Source organism: Lipotes vexillifer, unplaced genomic scaffold, assembly GCF_000442215.2.
Source record: "Lipotes vexillifer unplaced genomic scaffold, Lipotes_vexillifer_v1.1 scaffold213, whole genome shotgun sequence".
In the NCBI taxonomy this organism is placed as follows: Eukaryota; Metazoa; Chordata; class Mammalia; order Artiodactyla; family Lipotidae; genus Lipotes; species Lipotes vexillifer.
The window spans coordinates 800,334-823,201 of NW_006780610.1; the positions used below are offsets into that span (position 1 = coordinate 800,334).

Here is a 22,868-nt window from a genome sequence, read left to right on the forward strand (position 1 = left end):
AGAAAGAGAATGAGAGCAAAAGTGAGAGTGTGTTTACATTGAGATAAACCAAAAAGATTTACTTGTATATTGGATTTATCAGACATATCTGGTTTCTTCTTAAGAGATTATTATATCCCTGTTCACACTCTACGGTCTAGATCATTTCTAAGTGTTTGCTATTCCTATCACAAATCTATTTTGTATTTTTCAAGGAAGCTTTTTAGGCATGATATTTGTTGTGTAATACTTGTTTTGGCTTCAGGAAACTTGGTTGGGGACTTTACTCCACTACTTACTTTGCAACATTACCTTGGGCAAGGTACATTCCCTCTTATATGCCTCATTTCCTCATCTGTCTAATGAGGCACTTCTTCTACTTAACCTTTAAGTCCTTCCCTAACCATCTGTGATTCTATAACTATCACAGCATAGGTTGTGGCAGGCGTAGCTGGATTCCAAAGGGAAAACTTGATATAGCAATTCCCTTTGAGACATATTTTTTATCTGTTGCCCATTATGTTTGCTGCAGGATTTCGCCTGAACGCTTCCTCTTGGCCCATGTTCCTTTTGAAGACGCTAAATGGAGCAGAGATGGCTCCCATCAGGATTTTCCACAAGGTACAGTGTCCCTCGGCTATCACCAGCTCCAAATTGCTTAAGGTCAAATGCTTACATTCTTTCAATTACTGAGCCTCTGATGTCTACATTATATATGTGGCCTGAGGATGCCTTCTCAGAAACTAGTTCAGCAGAAGGATTTTTTAAGTACCTTAAAAAGCCGCAATTATCCCCAGAGAAATATTAGACTGGTAAATTAGGATTTCTGGGTTTTGGGTCCTAGCTCTGCCAATAGTAAGTTTTGACCTCATCTGTTAAGTGGGATTCTGTCTACCTCATAGGGTTTTAAGAAATTAAACATTTTTTTTAGTAGTAAAACATATAAAGTGTAGTATAAATCTAAAGGAGCTATTCTTATTATAGATCATGCAGTTCCATAAGGTCCATATTCTAAACAGAGAGAAAGGAAGGAGACTATTTTTTGAGTGCCTACAGTATGTTTGGAGTTTATCTACGCTATCTCATTTAAATACCCACAGTTAACTTTATGAAGCAAGAATTATTATTTCGATTTAGTAGTCAAGGAAACAAATACTTCTGAATAAGGAACTTGCCCAAGGTCGCATGACTAGTACGTGGTGGAACAGGGATCCAAAACCTGTATTCAGTCTTCCTGATTTCTCGAGGGATGAAGCAATCAGTCTGCTCTTAGTTGATCTTTAATGAGGTTAAAGTTATTGTAAAGGGGACTGAATTAGGGTTGCCTATGTTGCCATTTAAGTCTAAACCCTGAGAGTACCCTGGTTCCCAGAATACAGTATACTGGACAACTTGAAACCCTCCCACTGCAGAATACCTAAAAATGATGGGGGGTAAGGGGCTGACAAGTATTCTTCTAAAGGCTTTGCTGACCTTACTAGAAAGTTAAGATAACTCCAAGGCCAAAATGAGGAAGGAAAAGCAGAGTGTTAGGTGTACTGAACCTGCAGGTGCCGTAAGGGGCTTTGCCAGTCTTACTCTCCAAGGACCTTGTCTTTTAACAACCACAGTAGGATAGAAGTTGAGGCCTTGGGCCCATGCAAGGCAGAAAAATGTACCTGGGATTGCCACATAAAAAATCAGATTGGGTCCCTCAAATGTTTACTCCTTAGTGAAAAGACTATTGCATTGATGAGGAAGAGTCTCTGCCTGGGCCATGGGTAGGGGTAGGAAGTGAGTCATCTCTTCTGATAAGACAGTCTTTCCCCATGGAAGTCCAGGGTTCAGATATAGTGCCTGTGTTGTTTCAGAACTCCAAAATTGTATGGGATATTTCTGAGTGCCTGGCAGAAGCAAACCCAAAACCTCTCTAGAGGGTTTGGTTGTTTTCAACCCAGATGTCATAGAAGTCCCAAAAATGAAGTACCACTGAAGATGAGTTCAGTTCAGTTCATAATTACAGAGCCCACAAAACTCACAAAGCAAATCCTGCATGATGAGACTTCAGTAGACAACAAACAGGAAGACTCTAACCTCAAGCACTTTCAGATAATAGAAATATAAGATAGAGATTATAAATTAAGTATTTGAAAATGAGTAAGGAATGAAAAGAAGGAATGTAAAGACGAGAAAAGTACAAACCTCTTTTTTTTTAAAGACAAAGTTGAAAAAACAACAAACTGAATATCTAGAAATGAAACTTAACCATTAAAATTTTAAAAATCTTAGGTAGGTGTATAAGCAACTTAGACCTAGATAGAGAAGAAAGAATTGAAAGACACGTGTAAGGACTTTCCCCAGAGTGCAGTACAGAGAGATAAAGAGATGGAAAATATATTAAAGAGAAAAGACAAAGAGAATACTATTAGAAGGTCCAATATATGCTGAACATGAACTCTAGAAAGATTAATTAGAAAGAATAAAGAAGAGTCAATATTTGAAAAGATAATGACAGAATTTTCCAGAATGTGTAATAAAGACAAATATATACCTTAAAACATCATGGTATAACTAAAGTCAAAAGAAAAGATCTGAGCAAAGTAATCACACAGAATACAGTCATCCTCTGTGAGGGATGGTTCTGCACCTCTGGGGGACTGGTTCTAGGACCCCCTGAATACGAAAATCCACACATACTCAACTCCCTTATATAAAATGGCATAGTACAGTCAGCCCTCCGTATTCACAGCTTCCATGTCCATGTGGACTGAACCTTCAAAAGGATTATAGTTAGGCTGACAGCACATTTCTTGACGGCAGCAGTACAAGCCGAAAGATAACAGAATAATATCTTCAAAGAACTAAGAAAAAATAGTTGTTCATCTAGAGTTTTATATGTACTTATACTATTATTTCAGAATGAATGTAAAATCAAGACATTTTCAGCAAACTAATACAAATAGATACTAATATATCTGCTGAAAGAACAATTGAATAGTATATTTCAGGAAGAAGATAACTGGGGACTTCAATCCGCCTGCCAGTGCAGGGGACATGGGTTCAATCCCTGGTCCGGGAAGATCCCACAAGCTGGGAAGCAGCTAAGCCCGTGTGCCACAACTACTGAGCCCACGTGCCACAACTAATGAACTAATGAAGCCCACACACCTAGAGCCCGTGCTCCACAACAAGAGAAGCCACCACGATGAGAAGCCCATGCATCACAACGAAGAGTAGCCCCCACTCGACTCAACTAGAGAAAGCCCGCACACAGCAACGAAGACCCAGTGCAGCCATAAATAAATAAATAAATAAATAAAAGATAATTGAACCCAGAAAGTAAGAATGAGATGCAAAAAGTACTGCTGAAGAAACATTGTTTAACATGTGAGTAAAACTAATCAACCATTGCCTATAACTGTATAAACCAGTTATACTAACAAATGATCAATTGGCAGTATAACAATATGGAACTAAATTATCAAACACCTGTTAACTCAGGAGTAGTTTAAATATTCTGAGGTTCTTGTATTGTTTAAAGATGAGCTTTAGACTTAATTATGTCAACTATACAGTTATGATCTGAAGGGGATCCACCAAAAGACTAAATATAGAATGGTTAACGTATGAATTGGGGACTTCCCTGATGGCACAGTGGTTAAGAATCTGCCTGCCAGGGGAGCTTCAAGATGGCGAAAGAGTAGACGTGGAGATCACCTTCCTCCCCACAGATACATCAGAAATACATGTACATGTGGAACAACTACAGAACACCTACTGAACGCTGGCAGAAGACCTCAGATCTCCCAAAAGGCAAGAAACTCCCCCACATACCTGGGTAGGGCAAAAGAAAAAAGAAGAAACAGAAACAAAAGAATAGGGATGGGACCTGCACCAGTGGGAGGGAGCTGTGAAGGAGGGAAGGTTTCCACACACTAGAAGCCCCTTCACGGGCAGAGACTGTGGGTGGCGGAGGGGGTAAGCTTCGGAGCCACGGAGGAGAGCGCGGCAACAGGGGTGCGGAGGGCAAAGCGGAGAAGTTCCCGCACAGAGGATTGGTGCCGACCAACACTCACCATCCCAAGAGGCTTGTCGGCTGACCCGCCAGGACGGGTGGGGGCTGGGAGCTGAGGCTCCAGCTTCAGTGGATCCCAGGGAGAGGACTGGGGTTGGTTGCGTGAACACAGCCTGAAGGGGCTAGCGCGCCACAGCTAGCCGGTAGGGAGTCCGGGAAAAAGTCTGGAGCTGCCGGAGAGGTAAGAGACTTTTTCTTGCCTCTTTGTTTCCTGATGCACGAGGAGAGGGGAATAAGAGAGCTGCTTAAAGGAGCTCCAGAGATGGGTGCGAGCTGTGGCTGTCAGCGCGGACCCCAGAGACGGGCATGAGATGCGAAGGCTGCCGCTGCCACCACCAAGAAGCCTGTGTGCGAGCACAGGTCAGTCTCCACACCTCCCCTCCCGGGAGCCTGTGCAGCCCACCACTGCCAGGGTCCTGTGATCCAGGGACAACTTCCCTGGGAAAACACACAGCACGCCTCACGCTGGTGCAACATCATGCTGGCCTCTGCCGCCGCAGGCGCACCCCACATTCATACCTCTCCCTCCCCCCGGCCTGAGTGAGCCAGAGCCCCCAGATCAGCTGCTCCTTTAACCCTGTCCTGTCTGAGCGAAGAACAGACACCCTCAGGCAACCTACACACAGAGGCGGGTCCAGATCCAAAGCTGAACCCCACAAGCTGTGCGAACAAAGAAGAGAAAGGGAAATCTCTCCCAGCAGCCTCGGGAGCAGCAGATTAAACCTCCACAATCAACTTGATGTACCCTGCATCTGTGGAATACCTGAATAGACAATGAATCATCCCAAATTGAGGAGGTGAACTTTGGGAGCAACAATATATATATATATTTTTTTTTCCCCTTTTTCTCATTTTGTGAGTGTGTATGGGTATACTTCTGTGTGTGATTTTGTATAGCTTTGCTTTTACCATTTGTCCTAGGGTTCTGTCTGTCCATTTTTGTTTGTTTTTAATATAGTTTTTAGCACTTGTTATCATTGGTGGATTTGTTTTTTGGTTCGGTTGCTCTCTTCTTTGTTTGTTTCTTTTTTTTAATTATTTTTTTCAAAAAATTTTTAAATTATTTTTTATTTTAATAACTTTATTTTACTTTACTTTATTTTATTTTATCTTCTTCTTTCTTTGTTTTCTGCCTTTTATTCTGAGCCGTGTGGATGACAGGCTCTTGGTGCTCCAGCCAGGTGTCAGGGCTGTGCCTCTGAGGTGGGAGAGCCAAGTTCAGGACACTGGTCCACAAGAGACCTCCCAGCACCACATAATATCAGACGGTGAAAATCTCCCAGAGATCTCCATCTCCACGCCAAGACCCAGCTCCACTCAATGACCAGCAAGCTACAGTGCTGGACACCCTATGCCAGACAACTAGCAAGACAGGAACACAACCCCACCCATTAGCAGAGAGGCTACCTAAAATCATAATAAGGCCACAGACACCCCAGAACACACCACCAGATGTGGACCTGCCCACCAGAAAGAACATCCAGCCTCATCCACCAGAACACAGGCACTAGTCCCCTCCACCAGGAAGCCTACACAACCCACTGAACCAACCTTAGCCACTGGGGACAGACACAGAAAACAACGGGAACTACAAACCTGCAGCCTGCGAAAAGGAGACCCCAAGCACAGTAAGTTAAGCAAAATGAGAAGACAGAGAAACACACAGCAGATGAAGGAGCAAGGCAAAAACCCACCAGACCCCCACCAGACCTAACAAATGAAGAGAAAATAGGCAGTCTACCTGAAAAAGAATTCAGAATAATGATAGTAAAGATGATTCAAAATCTTGGAAGTAGAATGGAGAGAATACAAGAAACGTTTAACAAGGACCTAGAAGAACTAAAGAGCAAACAAACAGTGATGAACAACACAATAAGTGAAATTGAAAATTCTCTAGAAGGGATCAAGAGCAGAATAACTGAGGCAGAAGAACGGATAAGTGACCTGGAAGATAAAATAGTGGAAATAACTACTGCAGAGCAGAGTAAAGAAAAAGAAAAGAATTGAGGACAGTCTCAGACACCTCGGGGACAACATTAAACGCACCAACATTCGAATCATAGGGGTCCCAGAAGAAGAAGAGAAAAAGAAAGGGACTGAGAAAATATTTGAAGAGATTATAGTTGAAAAATTCCCTAATATGGGAAAGGAAATAGGTGATCAAGTCCAGGAAGCACAGAGTCCCATACAGGATAAATCCAAGGAGAAACACGCCAAGACACATATTAATCAAACTGTCAAAAATTAAATACAAAGAAAACATATTAAAAGCAGCAAGGGAAAAACAACAAATAATACACAAGGGAATCCCCATAAGGTTAACAGCTGATCTTTCAGCAAAAACTCTGCAGGCCAGAAGGGAATGGCAGGACATATTTAAAGTGATGAAGGGGAAAAACCTACAACCAAGATTACTCTACCCAGCAAGGATCTCAGATTTGACAGAGAAATTAAAACCTTTACAGACAAGCAAAAGCTAAGAGAATTCAGTCCTACCAAACCAGCTTTACAGCAAATGCTAAAGGAACTTCTCTAGGCAGGAAACACAAGAGAAGGAAAAGACCTACAATAACAAACCCAAAACAATTAAGAAAATGGTAATGGGAACATACATATCAATAATTACCTTAAATGTAAATGGATTAAATGCTCCAACCAAAAGACATAGACTGGCTTGAATGGTTACAAAAGCAACACCCATATATATGCTGTCTACAAGAGACGCACTTCAGACCTAGGGACACATACAGACTGAAAGTGAGGGGATGGAAAAAGATATTCCATGCAAATGGAAAGCAAAAGGAAGCTGGAGTAGCGGTTCTCATATCAGACAAAATAGACTTTAAAACAAAGACTATTACAAGAGAAACAGATGGACACTACATAATGATCAAGGGATCAATCCAAGAAGAAGATACAACAATTGTAAATATTTATGCACCCGACATAGGAGCACCTCAATACATAAGGCAAATGCTAACAGCCATAAAAGGGGAAATTGACAGTAACACAGTCATAGTAGGGGACTTTAACACCCGACTTTCACCAATGGACAGATCATCCAAAATGAAAATAAATAAGGAAACACAAGCTTTAAATGATACATTAAACAGGATGGACTTAATTGATATTTATAGGACATTCCATCCAAAAACAACAGAATACACATTTTTCTCAAGTGCTCATGGAACATTCTTCAGGATAGATCATATCTTGGGTCACAGATCTACCGTGGTAAATTTAAGAAAATTGAAATCGTATCAAGTATCTTTTACGACCACAACGCTATGAGACTACATGTCAATTACAGGAAAAGATCTGTAAAAAATACAAACACATATAGGCTAAACAATGCACTACTTAATAAAGAAGTGATCACTGAAGAAATCAAAGAGGAAATCCAAAAATACCTACAAAAAAAGGACAATGGAGACACGATGAACCAAAACCAATGAGATGCAGCAAAAGCAGTTCTAAGAGGGAAGTTTATAGCAATACAATCCTACCTTAAGAAACAGGAAACATTTCAAATAAACAACCTAACCTTGCACCTAAAGTAATTAGAGAAAGAAGAACAAAAATCCCCCAAATTTAGCAGAAGGAAAGAAATCATAAAGATCAGATGAGAAATAAATGAAAAAGAAATGAAGGAAACTGTAGCAAAGATCAATAAAACTAAAAGCTGCTTCTTTGAGAAGATACACAAAATTGATAAACCATTAGCCAGACTCATCAAGAAAAATACGGAGAAGACTCAAATCAATAGAATTAGAAATGAAAAAGGAGAAGTAACAACTGACACTGCAGAAATACAAAAGATCATGAGAGATTACTACAAGCAACTCTATGCCAATAAAATGGACAACCTGGAATAAATGGACAAATTCTTAGAAATGAACAACCTGCCGACACTGAACCAGGAAGAAATAGAAAATATGAACAGACCAATCACAAGCACTGCAATTGAAACGGTGATTAAAAATCTCCCAACAAACAAAAACCCAGGACCAGATGGCTTCACAGGTGAATTCTATCAAACGTTTAGACAACAGCTAACACCTATCCTCCTCAAACTCTTCCAAAATATAGCAGAGGGAGGAACACTCCCAAACTCATTCTATGAGGCCACCATCATCCTGATACCAAAACCAGACAGAGATGTCACAAAAAAAGAAAACTACAGACCAATATCACTGATGAACATAAATGCAGAAATCCTCAACAAAATACTAGCAAACAGAATCCAACAGCACATTAAAAGGATCATACAGCATGATCAAGTGGGGTTGATCCCAGGAATGCAAGGATTCTTCAATATACACAAATCAATCAATGTGATACACCATATTAACAAATTGAAGGAGAAAAACCACTTGATCATCTCAATAGATGCAGAGAAAGCTTTCGACAAAATTCAACACCCATTTATGATAAAAACCCTGCAGAAAGTAGGCATAGAGGGAACTTTCCTCAACATAATAAAGGCCATATATGACAAACCCACAGCCAACATCATCCTCAATGGTGAAAAACTGAAACCATTTCCATTAAAATCAGGAACAGGACAAGGTTGCTGATTCTCACCACTCGTATGCAACATAGTTTTGGAATTTCTAACCACAGCAATCAGAGAAGAAAAAGAAATAAAAGGAATCCATATCGGAAAAGAAGAAGTAAAGCTGTCACTGTTTGCAGATGACATGGTATTATACATAGAGAATCCTAAAGATGCTACCAGAAAACTACTAGAGCTAATCAATGAATTTGGTAAAGTAGCAGGATACAAAATTAATGCACAGAAATCTCTGGCATTCCTATACACTAATGATGAAAAATCTGAAAGTGAAATCAAGAAAACACTCCCATTTACCATTGCAACAAAAGGAATAAAATATCTAGGAATAAACCTACCTAAGGAGACAAAAGTTCTGTTTGCAGAAAATTATAAGACACTGATGAAAGACATTAAAGATGATACAAACAGATGGAGAGATATGCCATGTTCTTGAAGTGGAAGAATCAACATTGTGAAAATGACTATACTACCCAAAGTAATCCACAGATTCAGTGCAATCCCTATCAAACTACCACTGGCATTTTTCACAGAACTAGAACAAAAAATTTCCCAATTTGTATGGAAACACAAAAGACCCTGAATAGTGAAAGCAATCTTAAGAAAAACGGAGCTGGAGGAATCAGGCTCCCTGACTTCAGACTGTACTACAAAGCTACACTAATCAAGACAGTATGGTACTGCCACAAAAACAGAAATATAGATCAACAGAACAGGACAGAAAGCCTAGAGATAAACCCATGCACATATGGTCACCTTATCTTTGATAAAGGAGGCAAGAATAAACAGTGGAGAAAAGACAGCCTCTTCAATAAGTGGTGCTGGGAAAACTGGACAGGTACATGTAGAGGTATGACATTAGAACACTCCCTAACACCATACACAAAAATAAACTCAAAATGGATTAAAGACCTAAATGTAAGGCCAGAAACTATCAAACACTTAGAGGAAAACATAGGCAGAACACTCTATGACATAAATCTCAGCAAGATCCTTTCTGACCCACCTCCTAGAGAAATGGAAATAAAAACAAAAATAAATGGGACCTAATGAAACTTCAAAGCTTTTGCACAGCAAAGGAAACCATAAACAAGACCAAAAGACAACCCTCAGAATGGGAGAAAATATTTGCAAATGAAGCAACTTAAAAGAGGATTAATCTCCAAAATTTACAAGCAGCTCATGCAGCTCAATAACAATAAAACAACCCAGTCCAAAAGTGGGCAGAAGACCTAAATAGACATTTCTGCAAAGAAGATATAGATTGCCAAGAAACACATGAAAGAATGCTCAACATCATTAATCATTAGAGAAATGCAAATCAAAACTACAATGAGATATCATCTCACACTGGTCAGAATGGCCATCATCAAAAAATCTAGAAACAATAAATGCTGGAGAGGGTGTGGAGAAAAGGGAACCCTCTTGCACTGTTGGTGGGAATGTAAATTGATACAGCCACTATGGAGAACAGTATGGAGGTTCCTTAAAAAACTACAAATAGAACTACCATACGACCCAGCAATCCCACTACCGGGCATATACCCTGGGAAAATCATAATTCAAACAGAGTCATGTACCAAAATGTACATTGCAGCTCTCTTTACAATAGCCAGGACGTGGAAGCAACCTAAGTGTCCATCAACAGATTAATGGATAAAAAGAAATGAAATTTAGTTATTTTTAGTGAGGTGGATGGACGTAGAGTCTGTCATACAGAGTGAAGTAAGTCACAAAGAGAAGAACAAATACCGTATGCTAACATATATATGGAATCTAAGAAAGAAAGGAAAAAAAAAAGTTCATGAAGATCCTAGAGGTAAGACGGGAATAAAGACACAGACCGGGCTTCCCTGGTGGCGCAGTGGTTGAGGGCCCACCTGCCAATGCAGGGGACAAGGGTTCATGCCTCAGTCCGGGAAGATCCCACACTGCCACTCAGCGGCTGGGCCCGTGAGCCATGGCCGCTGAGCCTGCACGTCCGGAGCCTGTGCTCCGCAACAGGAGAGACCACAGCAGTGAGAGGCCCGCGTACTGCAAAAAAAAAAAAAAGACACAGACCTATTAGAACATGGACTTGAGGATATGGGGAGGGGGAAGGGTAAGCTGACACAAAGTGAGAGAGTGGCATGGACATATATACACTACCAAACGTAAAATAGATAGCTAGTGGGAAGTAGCCGCATAGCACAGGGAGATCAGCTAGGTGGTTTGTGACCACCTAGCAGGGTGGGATAGGGAGGGTGGGAGGGAGGGAGACACAAGAGGGAAGAGATATGGGAACATATGTATATGTATAACTGATTCACTTTGTTGCAAAGCGGAAACTAACACACCATTGTAAAGCAATTATACTCCAATAAAGATGTTAAAAAATAATGATAATAAATAAAAAATAAAATAAAAATTGAAAAAAGACACATGCACCCCAGTGTTCATTGCCACACTATTTACAATAGCTGGGTCATGGAAGCAACCTAAATGCCCATCGACAGATGTATGGGTAAAGAAGATGTGGTACACATATACAATGGACTATTACTCAGCCATAAAAAGGAACAAAATTGGGTCATTTGTTGAGGCATGGATGAGCTAGAGACTGTCATACAGAGTGAAGTAAGTCAGAAAGAGAGAAACAAATATCATATATTAACACATATTTGTGGAACCTAGAAAAATGGTACAGATGAACCGGTTTGCAGGGCAGAAATTGAGACACAGATGTGAAGAACAAACGTATGGACACCAAGCAGGGAATGGGGCAGGGGCGTAGGGGTAGTGGTATGATGAATTGGGCGATTGAGATTGACATGTATACACTGATGTGTATAAAATTGATGACTAATAACAACCTGCTGTATAAAAAAGCAAATAAAATAAAATTTTAAAATTAAAAAAAAATAAGGAAACACAAGCTTTAAATGATGCATTAAACAAGATGGACTTAATTGATATTTATAGGACATTCCATCCAAAAACAACAGAATACACATTCTTCTCAAGTGCTCATGGAACATTCTCCAGGATAGATCTTATCTTGGGTCACAAATCAAGCATTGGTAAATTTAAGAAAATTGAAATCATATCAAGTATCTTTTCAGACCACAATGCTATGAGACTAGATATCAAATAAAGGAAAAAATCTGTAAAAAATACAGACACATGGTTGCTAAACAATACACTACTTAATAACCAAGAAATCACTGAATAAATCAAAGAGGAAATCAAAAAAAGCCTAGAAACAAATGTCAGTGAAAACACGACGACCCAAAACCTATGGGATGCAGCAAAAGCAGTTCTAGGAGGGAAGTTTATAGCAATAAAATCCTACCTTAAGAAACAAGAAACATCTCAAATAAACAACCTAACCTTACACCTAAAGCAATTAGAGAAAGAAGAACAACAAAACCCCAGAGTTAGCAGAAGGAAAGATATCATAAAGATCAAATCAGATATTAATGAAAAAGAAATGAAGGAAAGGATAGCAAGGATCAATAAAACTAAAAGCTGCTTCTTTGAGAAGATAAACAAAATTGATAAACCATTAGCCAGACTCATCAAGCAAAAGAAGGAGAGGACTCAAATCAAAATTAGAAAGGAAAAAGGAAAAGTTACAACAGACACCACAGAAATACAAAGCATCCTAAGAGACTACTACAAGCAACTCTATGCCAATAAAATGGACAACCTGGAAGAAATGGACAAATTCTTAGAAATGCACGACCATCCAAGACTGAACCAGGAAGAAATAGAAAATATGAACAGACCAATCACAAGCACTGAAATTGAAACTGTGATTAAAAATCTTCCAACCAACAAAAGCCCAGGACAAAACTACAATGAGATATCATCTCACACCAGTCAGAATGGCCATCATCAAAAAATCTAGAAACAATAAATGCTGGAGAGGGTGCAGAGAAAAGGGAACCCTCTTGCACTGTTGGTGGGAATGTAAATGTTTGCAAATGACATGATACTATACATAGAGAATCCTAAAGATGCCACCAGAAAACTACTAGAGCTAATCAATGAATTTGGTAAAGTAGCAGGTTACAAAATTCATGCACAGAAATCTCTGGCATTCCTATACACTAATGATGAAAAATCTGGAAGTGAAATCAAGAAAACACTCCCACTTACCATTGTAACAAAAAGAATAAAATATCTAGGAATAAACCTACCTAAGGAGACAAAAGACCTGTATGCAGAAAATTATAAGACACTGATTAAAGAAATTAAAGATGATACAAATGGATGGAGAGATATACCATGTTCTTAGATTGAAAGAATCAACGTTGTGAAAATGAATCTACCACCCAAAGCAATCTACAGATTCAATGCAATCCCTATCAAACTACCACTGGCATTTTTCACAGAATTAGAACAAAAAATTTCACAATTTGTATGGAAACACAAAAGACCCCCAATAGCCAAAGCAATCTTGAGAACGAAAAACAGAGCTGGAGGAATCAGGCTCCCTGACTTCAGACTATACTACAAAGCTACAGTAATCAAGACAGTATGGTACTGGCACCAAATCAGAAATATAGATCAACGGAACAGGATAGAAAGCCTAGAGATAAACCCACGCACGTATGATCACCTTATCTTTGGTAAAGGAGGCAGCAATGTACAGTGGAGAAAAGACAGCCTCTTCAGTAAGTGGTGCTGGGAAAACTGGACAGGTACATGTAAAAGAATGAAATTAGAACACTCCCTAACACCATACACAACAATAAACTCAAAATGGATTAAAGACCTAAATGTAAGGCCAGAAACTATCAAACTCTTAGAGGAAAACATAGGCAGAACACTCTATGACATACATCACAGCAAGATCCTTTCTGACCCACCTCCTAGAGAAATGGAAATAAAAACAAAAATAAACAAATGGGACCTAATGAAACTTCAAAGCTTTTGCACAGCAAAGGAAACCATAAACAAGATGAAAAGACAACCCTCAGAATGGGAGAAAATATTTGCAAATGAACAACTAACAAAGGATTAATCTCCAAAATATACAAGCAGCTCATGCAGCTCAATACCAAAAAGCAAACAACCTAATCCAAAAATGGGCAGATGACTTAAATAGACATTTCTCCAAAGATGTTATACAGATTGCCAACAAACACTTGAAAGGATGCTCAACATCACGAATCAGTAGAGAATTGCAAATCAAAACTACAATGAGGTATCACCTCACACAGGTAAGAATGGCCATCATCAAAAAAATCTACAAATATGGAGAAACAGTATGGAGTTCCTTATAAAAGTAAAAATAGAACTACCATATGACCCAGCAATCCCACTACTGGGCATATATCCTGAGAAAACCGTAGTTCAAAATGAGTCATGTACCACAATGTTTATTGAAGCTGTATTTACAATAGCCAGGACATGGAAGCAACCTAAATATCCATCGACAGATGAATGGATAAAGAAGATGTGGCACATATATTCAATGGAATGTTACTCAGCCATAAAAAGAAACGAAATTTAGTTATTTGTAGTGAGGTGGATGGACCTAGAATCTGTCATACTGAGTGAAGTAAGTCAGAAAGAGAAAAAGAAATACCATATGCTAACACATATATATGGAATTTAAGAAAAAAAAAGGTCATGAAGAACCTAGGGGCAAGATGGGAATAAAGACACAGACCAGCTAGAGAATGGACTTGAGGATATGGGGAGGGGGAAGTGTAAGGTGTGACAAAGTAAGAGAGAGGTATGGACATATATACACTACCAAACATAAGGTAGATAGCTAGTGGGAAGCAGCCGCATAGCACAGGGAGATCATCTCAGTGCTTTGTGACCACCTAGAGGGGTGGGATAGGGAGGGTGGGAGGGAGGGAGACACAAGAGGGAAGAGATATGGGAACATATGTATATGTATAACTGATTCAGTTTGTTAAAATGCAGAAACTAGCACACCAATGTAAAGCAATTATACTCCAATAAAGATGTTAAGAAAAAAAATGTTACTACCTAAAAAGCCATTCTTACAGAAAAAAAAGATCTGTAAACTCCTGTTTGAGACAAAAGAGACGGATCATTCAACTTTTTTATATACCTGTACCTAAAAAGGAAAGAAAATTGCTATTGTAAGTTTAGATGCACTTATATAACATCATGATATTTGAAGAAAAAAAAAAAGGAGAATCTGCCTGCCAGTGACTTCCCTCCTGGTGCAGTGGTTAAGAATCCGCCTGCCAATGCAGGGGACATGGGTTTGAGCCCTGGTCCTGGGAGATCCCACATGCCACAGAGCAACTAAGCGCATGCGCCACAACTACTGAGCCTGCGCTCTAAAGCCAGCGAGCCACAACCACTGAAGCCCACGCACCTAGAGCCTGTGATCTGCAGCAAGAGAAGCCCACGCACCACAATGAAGAGTACCCCCCGCTCACTGCCACTAGAGAAAGCCCATGTGCAGCAGCGAAGACCCAACGCAGCCAAAATAAAGAAAGGAAGGAAGGAAGGAGAGGAGGGAGGGGAGGAGGGAGAATCCACCCGCCAGTGCAGGAGACACGGGTTCAAGCCCTGGTCCAGGAAGATCCCACATGCCACAGAGCAGCTAAGCTCGTGCGCCACAGTTACTGAGCCTGCGCTCTAGAGCCTGCTCACCGCAACTAGAGAATGCCTGTGCACAGCCAGAAAGACCCAACACAGTGAAAAATAAATAAATTTATTTTTTTAAAAAATCTGAATCAATGGAGAGGGAAAAAGGGAAGAAAATTCAGTTGATTTTTAAGGAGAAAAAAGAAGTTAAAGGTACAACTTGAAAAATCAAGTTAAATAGTAATGTAGGCAGTATGATAATTGTAATAAATTTATATACATCAGTTATCACAGGAAATTAGCTTAAACTCATCAGTTTAGTCAGACACAGATTAGATTGTTTTTAAATCTAGCTACATGCTGTTTACAAGAGACACTGTTGAAATACGACAGAAAGGTGTTGAAAGTAAAAGAATATAAAATGTATACTGTGCAAACCTTTATCAAAATAAAGCTGGTGTTAACTATACTGAAATTAGACAAAGAAGACTTTGGTGCTAAAAAGCATTAAAGAGGTTAGTATCTAATGATAAAAAGTATATAGTTCACCAAGAAGATAAAAGTTATAAATATACATCCTCCTGAAAAACATAGCCTCAAAGTAGGAAAAGCAAAATTTGACAGAATTACATGGAAAATTTGGAACATCCACAATCATTAGGAAATATTTTAATACACATCTTTCAATAATTGATAAATCAAACAGACAAGGAAAAAATGGTATATCAATCAGCATAAGCTAATCAGTATTAAATGTTGATCAATTTTTGAAAATCAGTTGCATTCCTATTTAACAGCAGCAAGTGGTTTGAAAATAAAATTTTTAAAGGTACTCTTTAAGATAGCAAAAGAATTACAATACGGCCAGAAAAAAATACTACAATATGATTTGTAAAAAGCATGAGACATTTGTAAAGGAATTTTTAAACTTATACTGAAGAAGAAATCTACATTAAAGAATACTTAACAGATGGAAAATACTATCATGTTCCTGGATGGAAAGGTTCAATATCATACATACAAAGGTTATTTCTTCCCAAATTATAAGTTCACTGGGATTCCAGTCAAAATACAAGTAGGGTTTTTCTATGGAACTTGAAATATTTAATAAAGTGGAAGATCTATGCTATAACCCACCAATTCTACTCCTAGGTATACACCCTGAAGAAATCCTGCCACATGTGAACAAAGGGACAAGTGCAAGAAGGGCCATTAAAACTCTTTTGAAATAGTAAACAATTCATAACAACCTTAAATGTCTGTCAAAAGAGAATGAATAAATTATGATATATACATGTAATGGAGTACTATTAGCAGTTAAAGTAAACTAGAGCTAAATTTATCAACATGGATACATTTCAAAACCATAATGTTGAACCAAAAAAGCAAGTTGTAGAGTGATATGTTCAGTATAATACTATTTATATAAAATTTAAAAGTATGCAAATGGTTTGTACATATAAAGTATAAAAGCATGCATGGGAAAGGGCACAAAAGGGGATTCAGCCTTATCTGTTACCCTTTATTTCTTGAAAAAAAAAAGGATCTGAAGCAAAGATGTCAAAATAATAGGATTAGCAAAGGAATACTTTGGTATACTTTGAAATTCATTTAAAAGAAAGACTAAAGCTCCATTATAAATCCTATATAGCAGTCATTTTTTAATCATCCAAATGAAATAGTCTTTTGGCATACATAGCCTCTCTCTTTGCGTCTAGGTCTGTGTATTTCTGTCTCTCCTTTAGGAACCACCTTCACCTTCTCACAACTTCTTCAAAATGGGAATGAAGCTGGAAGCTGTGGACAGGAAGAACCCTCATTTCATTTGCCCAGCCACTATTGGGGAGGTGCGAGGCTCAGAGGTGCTTGTCACTTTTGATGGGTGGCGAGGGGCCTTTGACTACTGGTGCCGCTTCGACTCACGGGACATCTTCCCTGTGGGCTGGTGTTCCTTGACTGGAGACAACCTGCAGCCACCTGGCACTAAAGGTAAACGCTCTTAAAGTTGGAACCCAAGTTGGTAAGGGAGCCTACCTAGATCTCTCATGGTCAGCATACCTTCACCAATAAACCTGACTCATAGGCAAAGGAGGAGCAAGGGCCAGCAACTTAGGTAAAAACCAATGTCTACTGAAGAGTAATCAGAAACAGTAAGAATTTAAATGTCACGTGAAGCTAGACATGGAGTTTGGCATAAAGTAAAAATTCCTTGCTCTAAATATCTTGGCTTATTTTCAGGCAACTAGCTTCTCATCTCTCTTACTCTTACTACTAGCCTGTTTCAGAGTTTGAGTAGTATCATTCTTGAGGTGCACATTCTGGCTTTGTAGATGAGCTGGAGTAACATTGTATTATATAAAAATACTTAACAAGCACTGTAGCATAATGGAAAAAGCATGTGCTTTGAAGTAAGATAGATTTGATGTCCAGCTCTGCCTTTTGCCAGTTGTGTGGCTTTGGTCAGTTAGTTCACCTCTCCAAACTTCAAAATTCCTTCTCTGTAAAAGAATACCTACTTCATAAAGTTACTGTGAAGAATAAATGAGATTACATGGGTAAAATGCTTACATAATATCTGGCAAATGCTGAACAAATGTTTTTACTGGATTAATGCTGCTATTATTATAGTTATTATATATTTATTATAACTACTATATAATATGCTATATTATCATTATAATACTATTATTAAAATAACCACTACCTATGGGAGAGTATATATAAAGTACTAGAATAGTACCACAGAGTAGTTGAACAGTCAATGATATTTCTGATGATCATGATGTCGGAGATCATCCAGGATAGAGTTTGAGGTAGCTCTTTTTTTTTTTTTTTTTTTTTGTTTGTTTGGGTTTTTTTTGAATTTTTGAAGGATATTTCTGTGTTTTTTTTTTTTTTTTTTTTTTGGCTGCATTGGGTCTTCGTTGCTGAGTGCGGGCTTTCTCTAGTTGTGGCAAGCGGGGGCTACTCTTCGTTGTGGTACGTTGGCTTCTCATTGCAGCAGCTTCTCTTGTTGCGGACCACGGGCTGTAGGCACGTGGACTTCAATGGTTGTGGCTCGTGGGCTCAGTAGTTGTGGCGAACGGGCTTTAGAGCGCAGGCTCAGTAGTTGTGGCGAACGGGCTCTAGAACGCAGCCTCAGTAGTTGTGGTGCACGGGCTTGGTTGCTCCACAGCATGTGGGATCTTCCCAGACCAGGGCTCGAATCCACGTCCCCTGCATTGGCAGGTGGATTCTTAACCACTGCACCACCAGGGAAGCCCAAGGTAGCTTTTAATAAAGAAAATAAATAATAAGAATTTTATCCCCTCAAGTACTCGTGAGTCTGAGGGAATGGAAAGTCACCCTTCCTATTGTCTTTGGGTTTCTTTTCTAAACCTCTATCAGATTCATTCATTCAATTAGCCAGATATTTATGTAGCACCCAACTGTGAGCCAAGCTGAGGATACAGCAGTTGCAAGATGAAAAACATTCATCAAGTGCTCTCATGACACTTCCATTCTAGAGGGATGAGATAGTCAATAAACATTTAAATCAAGAAGTAAACAAGATGATTTCAGTTTCTCCTAAGGAAATAGAGTATGATAAGAGTGTGACAGTAAAGGTGTGATTATGAAGAGAGTTACTTGTTTAACAGCTTTATTGAATATAGTTGAAGTAAAATAAATGGCACATAAAGTATACAGTTTAAAAAGTTTTGACATATGTATATATCCATGAAACTGTTACCATAATCAAGGTAATGAACATATCCATCATCCCCAAAAGTTCCCTTGTTCCTCTTTGTGGAGGGGGAGCTTTTTTAGATACAATTTTTTTTTAGGAAAAATTGTCTGAAAAGAGATATTTGAATTCAATGACAAGAAGAAGCCATCCAAGGAAAGAGAATTCCAAGCAGGCAGATGTGACAAACCTACAAGGGTGTTGAGACACGAATGAGTTTATTATGTTTCAAGGACAGAAAGAACACTGCTCTGACTACAATGCACTGTGTGAGGGGCAAAGTGGCAAAATCGTGTAGGACCTTGTAAGCCAGAGTGAGAATTTGGATTTTATTCTAAACACAGTGGGGAATCATTAGAGGGTACTATGTAAGGAAGTAACAAAATCTGATTTACTTTTTTAAAAAATCACTTGTACTTGTATCCAAGAATACAAAAGAAACTTATGACTCAACAATAAAAAAGATGAATAATGCAGTTGAAAAGATGGGCAGAGGACTTGAATATTTCTCCAAAGAAAATACACAAAAAGCCAATAATGACTTGAAAAGATGCTCAGCATCTTTGTCATTAGGGAAATGCAAATCAAAGCCACAGTGAGATACCACTTAACACCCATGGGTATGGATATCATCAAAAGACAGACAATAACAAGTGTTGGCGAGAATGTGGAGTAATTGGAACTCTCATACATTGCCGGTGAGATTGTAAAATGCTGCAGCCAGTTTGAAAGCAGTTTGGAAGTTACTCAAAATGTTAAACATAAGTTACCTGTGACCCAGCAAGTCCACTTGTGGATATATACCCAAGAGAATATAAATGATATGCCCACACAAACATGTACCAGGAACTTCATGGCAGCATTATTCATAACAGCCAAAAAGTTGAAATAGCCCAAGAGTTCATCTGATAAAAAGATACATAAAATGTGTTACATCCGTATGAAATATTCGGCAATAAAAGAGAGTGAAGTACTGATAGATGCTACAACATAGATGTACCTTAAAAACATTATGCTAAGTGAAAAAGCCAGTCACAAAAGACCACACATTTGCAATTATATGAAATGTCCAGAATAGGCAAAAACAGAGAGACAAAATACACTAGTGGTTTCTAGGGGCTTGTGGGGGGAGAGGAAATGGTAAGTGGCTGCTAATGGGTATGGGGTTTCTTTGGGGGATGATGAATATGTTCTAAAGTCAGATGGGGATGATGTTTGCAGAACTCTGTGAATCTACTAAAAACACTGAATTGTGCACTTTAAAAGGGTGAATTTTATGGTATGTGAATTACATGTCAATAAAGCTGTTACATAAAACATCACTTGTGCTGCTTTATGGAGAATGGGTTATGCCATGGTAACTGCGGAGGAGGAAAAGATAGGGTTGCTTGGATTAGGTTGGTGGCACTGAGTGGAGAGAACTTGAGATGGGGTCAGTGTGGGGGAGAGAAGACAGACTTCCTGCCTCAGGAAACCGCTACTCCTCTATATGCTTCCAGAAACAAGTGCCCCTGGGGTCAATGTGAGAAATCCATTGCCCTCCCTCTGCAGACTCTGTGAGATAATCTCTCTGTGGAAGTAGCAGGAAGAGAAGTGCCTTAAAAGTGATAATGAAGTCATTTTTGCTTTCTTGAGACTAAAACAGGATAAGCCTTGGTGCTCCAGGGTATATTCAGTTAGTAGGTTGATTTTCTTACATTCTTGCTTAAAGAACTCTGCTATTTTAACTGGTAAATCTCCTAGGGCAATTGGGCAGTTCTCAAAAGCCAGAGGAGCTTGAGAATCTTTGTGTTCAGAAATTACTGGACACGTATTTTTTTCTGACTGCACGCTATGCTGATAAGAAATATGGCACACCATGTGGCTGACGATTGCAGAGGTGTTTGCTGGCTCTTTCCTTCTCTTCAGTGTATCTCTGGAGATCTTAGATTTTTAACAGAAGGACCAGGCTTAGAAGGTAGGAGGTTCTTCCAGTTGGCATTTCCAGACCAGGTCTTTCGGTCATCATTCCCGCAGCTGGGTTGCTTCCTGCAACAACTCCCTCCTCCCACACCTCATACCCTCAGTAGAGCTTATAATGTAGCTTTCAGTAATAGAACTTGGGCCATCTCAGTGTCCTGGCTAAGAAGCAAGTGATACAACGTGGAAAAAATGTGATTACTCAATTCATTTCACAAAACAAGATGTTCTCTATGTGTAAGCCTGTTCTCTTTCTAATCATACTATCTCTTTCCTTTCTACCTTCTGGTCATTAGTGTGCGAATGTTAAAAAATTCAAGTATTATACGATTGTTTCTTGCCCACAGTAAGTAGGAAAAATTCCAATATTCATTTGATGTTCTTTTACACACATTATTTCTTTTTATCTTCTGCTAAATCTGAACTAGGTATTATTTTCAGATACATTTTATTTATGAGAAAAGCAAAGTTCAAAAGATTAAGCGACTTGGTTCTATTGATAGCTGAGTCTAGAGGGAGAGGCCATGGAGATCTTTTAGTAGGGCCATCTGTCAGGGCCATCACTTTGAGCCATATTACCTTCACACATCTTCCTGTATACTCTCCCCATTCTCCTTTGGGCTCTCTTCAAAGCTTCATTTGAGACCCTGGGTTTTGGCGTCCAGATCCTGATATGAAATAGGAAAGAAGCAGTGTGGCGTAACATCAGAGAATTGAAATGAAGCCTAGCCCCAGCTAGGGCACAAGCTTGTTTTATGTCTTTGAGCCAGTCATTCCTTGTCTTTGAGCAAGTCATCTAGTTTGAACTAGATGATCCTTGAGGGTCCTTCCACCCCTGTGTAGTGTACAGGTTCCTGACCTTGAGGATAGGTAACAGGCGACTCCTATGACTGTCTTCTACTTGATTCCAGATCCATCGGCTCACCTCCCACCTAACTCTGCACTCCACCCACACAGGGCTCTGCCTCTCTAAGGGGACTCTGCATGCTAGCTGTTTCTCCTTTGTTAAGCCAGTAGGAATCCTTTTTTAGGTCGTAAACTCCTGGGCCAAGCCACTTCTGATGGGCAGCAAACGCCAAGCTTGCAACTAATCCAGGGTACTGGTTATAAAAGGCTGAAGGTTTTTTTTTAGCTGATCACTTTTTTTGTGTGTGACTTAAAATAAAACTAAAACAGAGGCAAGCTTTACTTTTTAAAATTAAAAAACCAAATAAAGAGTTCAATCCACTTGGCATGACTATAATGTTAATTAGGCATTTAATAATCTACTAAACTGCTCTCTCCTTTGCTCTGAGTTCAGGTGGTCAAGACAGTTTCAGATTATAGCTTAGCTTCCTGTGTAATGAGATCCAAGCTATTTCATTTTTTTTAAAATATTTATTTATGTATTGGTTGTGCTGGGTCTTAGCTGGGGCACGTGGGATCTAACTTGCGGCATGCAAACTCTTAGTTGCAGCATGCACCTGGGATCTGGTTCCCCAACCAGTGATCGAACCCTGCATTGGGAGCATGGAGTCTTACCCACTGGACCACCAGGGAAGTCCCTGTATTTTTATTATGTGTTAATATATTATTATTCTAGATTATACATCAGTCTCTTGTGTCTTCACAGTGTGAATTTGGTCTGGCTGCCCTCTATGCTGTTACAAATATAATGGTCCGGTAGAGGTGCGGCCCTTGAGCACACCTGTTGGAGTAAATGGTCAGCCAGGCTTCCTTTACCCTTTCAGTCTACCCTTTCTACCTGCAGCATCATATGAAGAGAAAATTTTCAAAATCTGACTTACTGCTGTGGCTGAAATGCTGGAGAGTACTCTCTCTGACCTAGAGAGTAAGAATTTGATACTTAAAAACAAAACTCAGAATATCTCTTCCATTTTATTTTTCTGTGAAACATTTTTTTTTTTTTTTGTGATACGCGGGCCTCTCACTGCTGTGGCCTCTCCCGTTGCGGAGCACAGGCTCCAGACGCGCAGGCTCAGCGGCCATGGCTCACGGGCCCAGCCGCTCCGCGGCAT

The 22,868-nt window shown here is 39.3% G+C and overlaps 1 protein-coding gene across 4 annotated transcripts in view; it reads left to right on the top strand.

Moving 5' to 3' along the window:
- SCMH1 (Scm polycomb group protein homolog 1) overlaps positions 1–22,868 on the top strand; it is a 132,906-nt gene that overhangs the window by 38,628 nt on the left and 71,410 nt on the right. For 3 of the 4 annotated variants that reach the window (XM_007453735.1, XM_007453733.1, XM_007453736.1), the window contains 2 exons: positions 512–600; positions 16,913–17,156. The exons of the other annotated variant lie outside the window; for it this stretch is intronic. In XM_007453735.1, the coding sequence (XP_007453797.1) occupies positions 512–600; positions 16,913–17,156 (333 nt within the window). The remainder of the gene's footprint in view (positions 1–511; positions 601–16,912; positions 17,157–22,868) is intronic. 4 annotated transcript variants of the gene reach the window in all.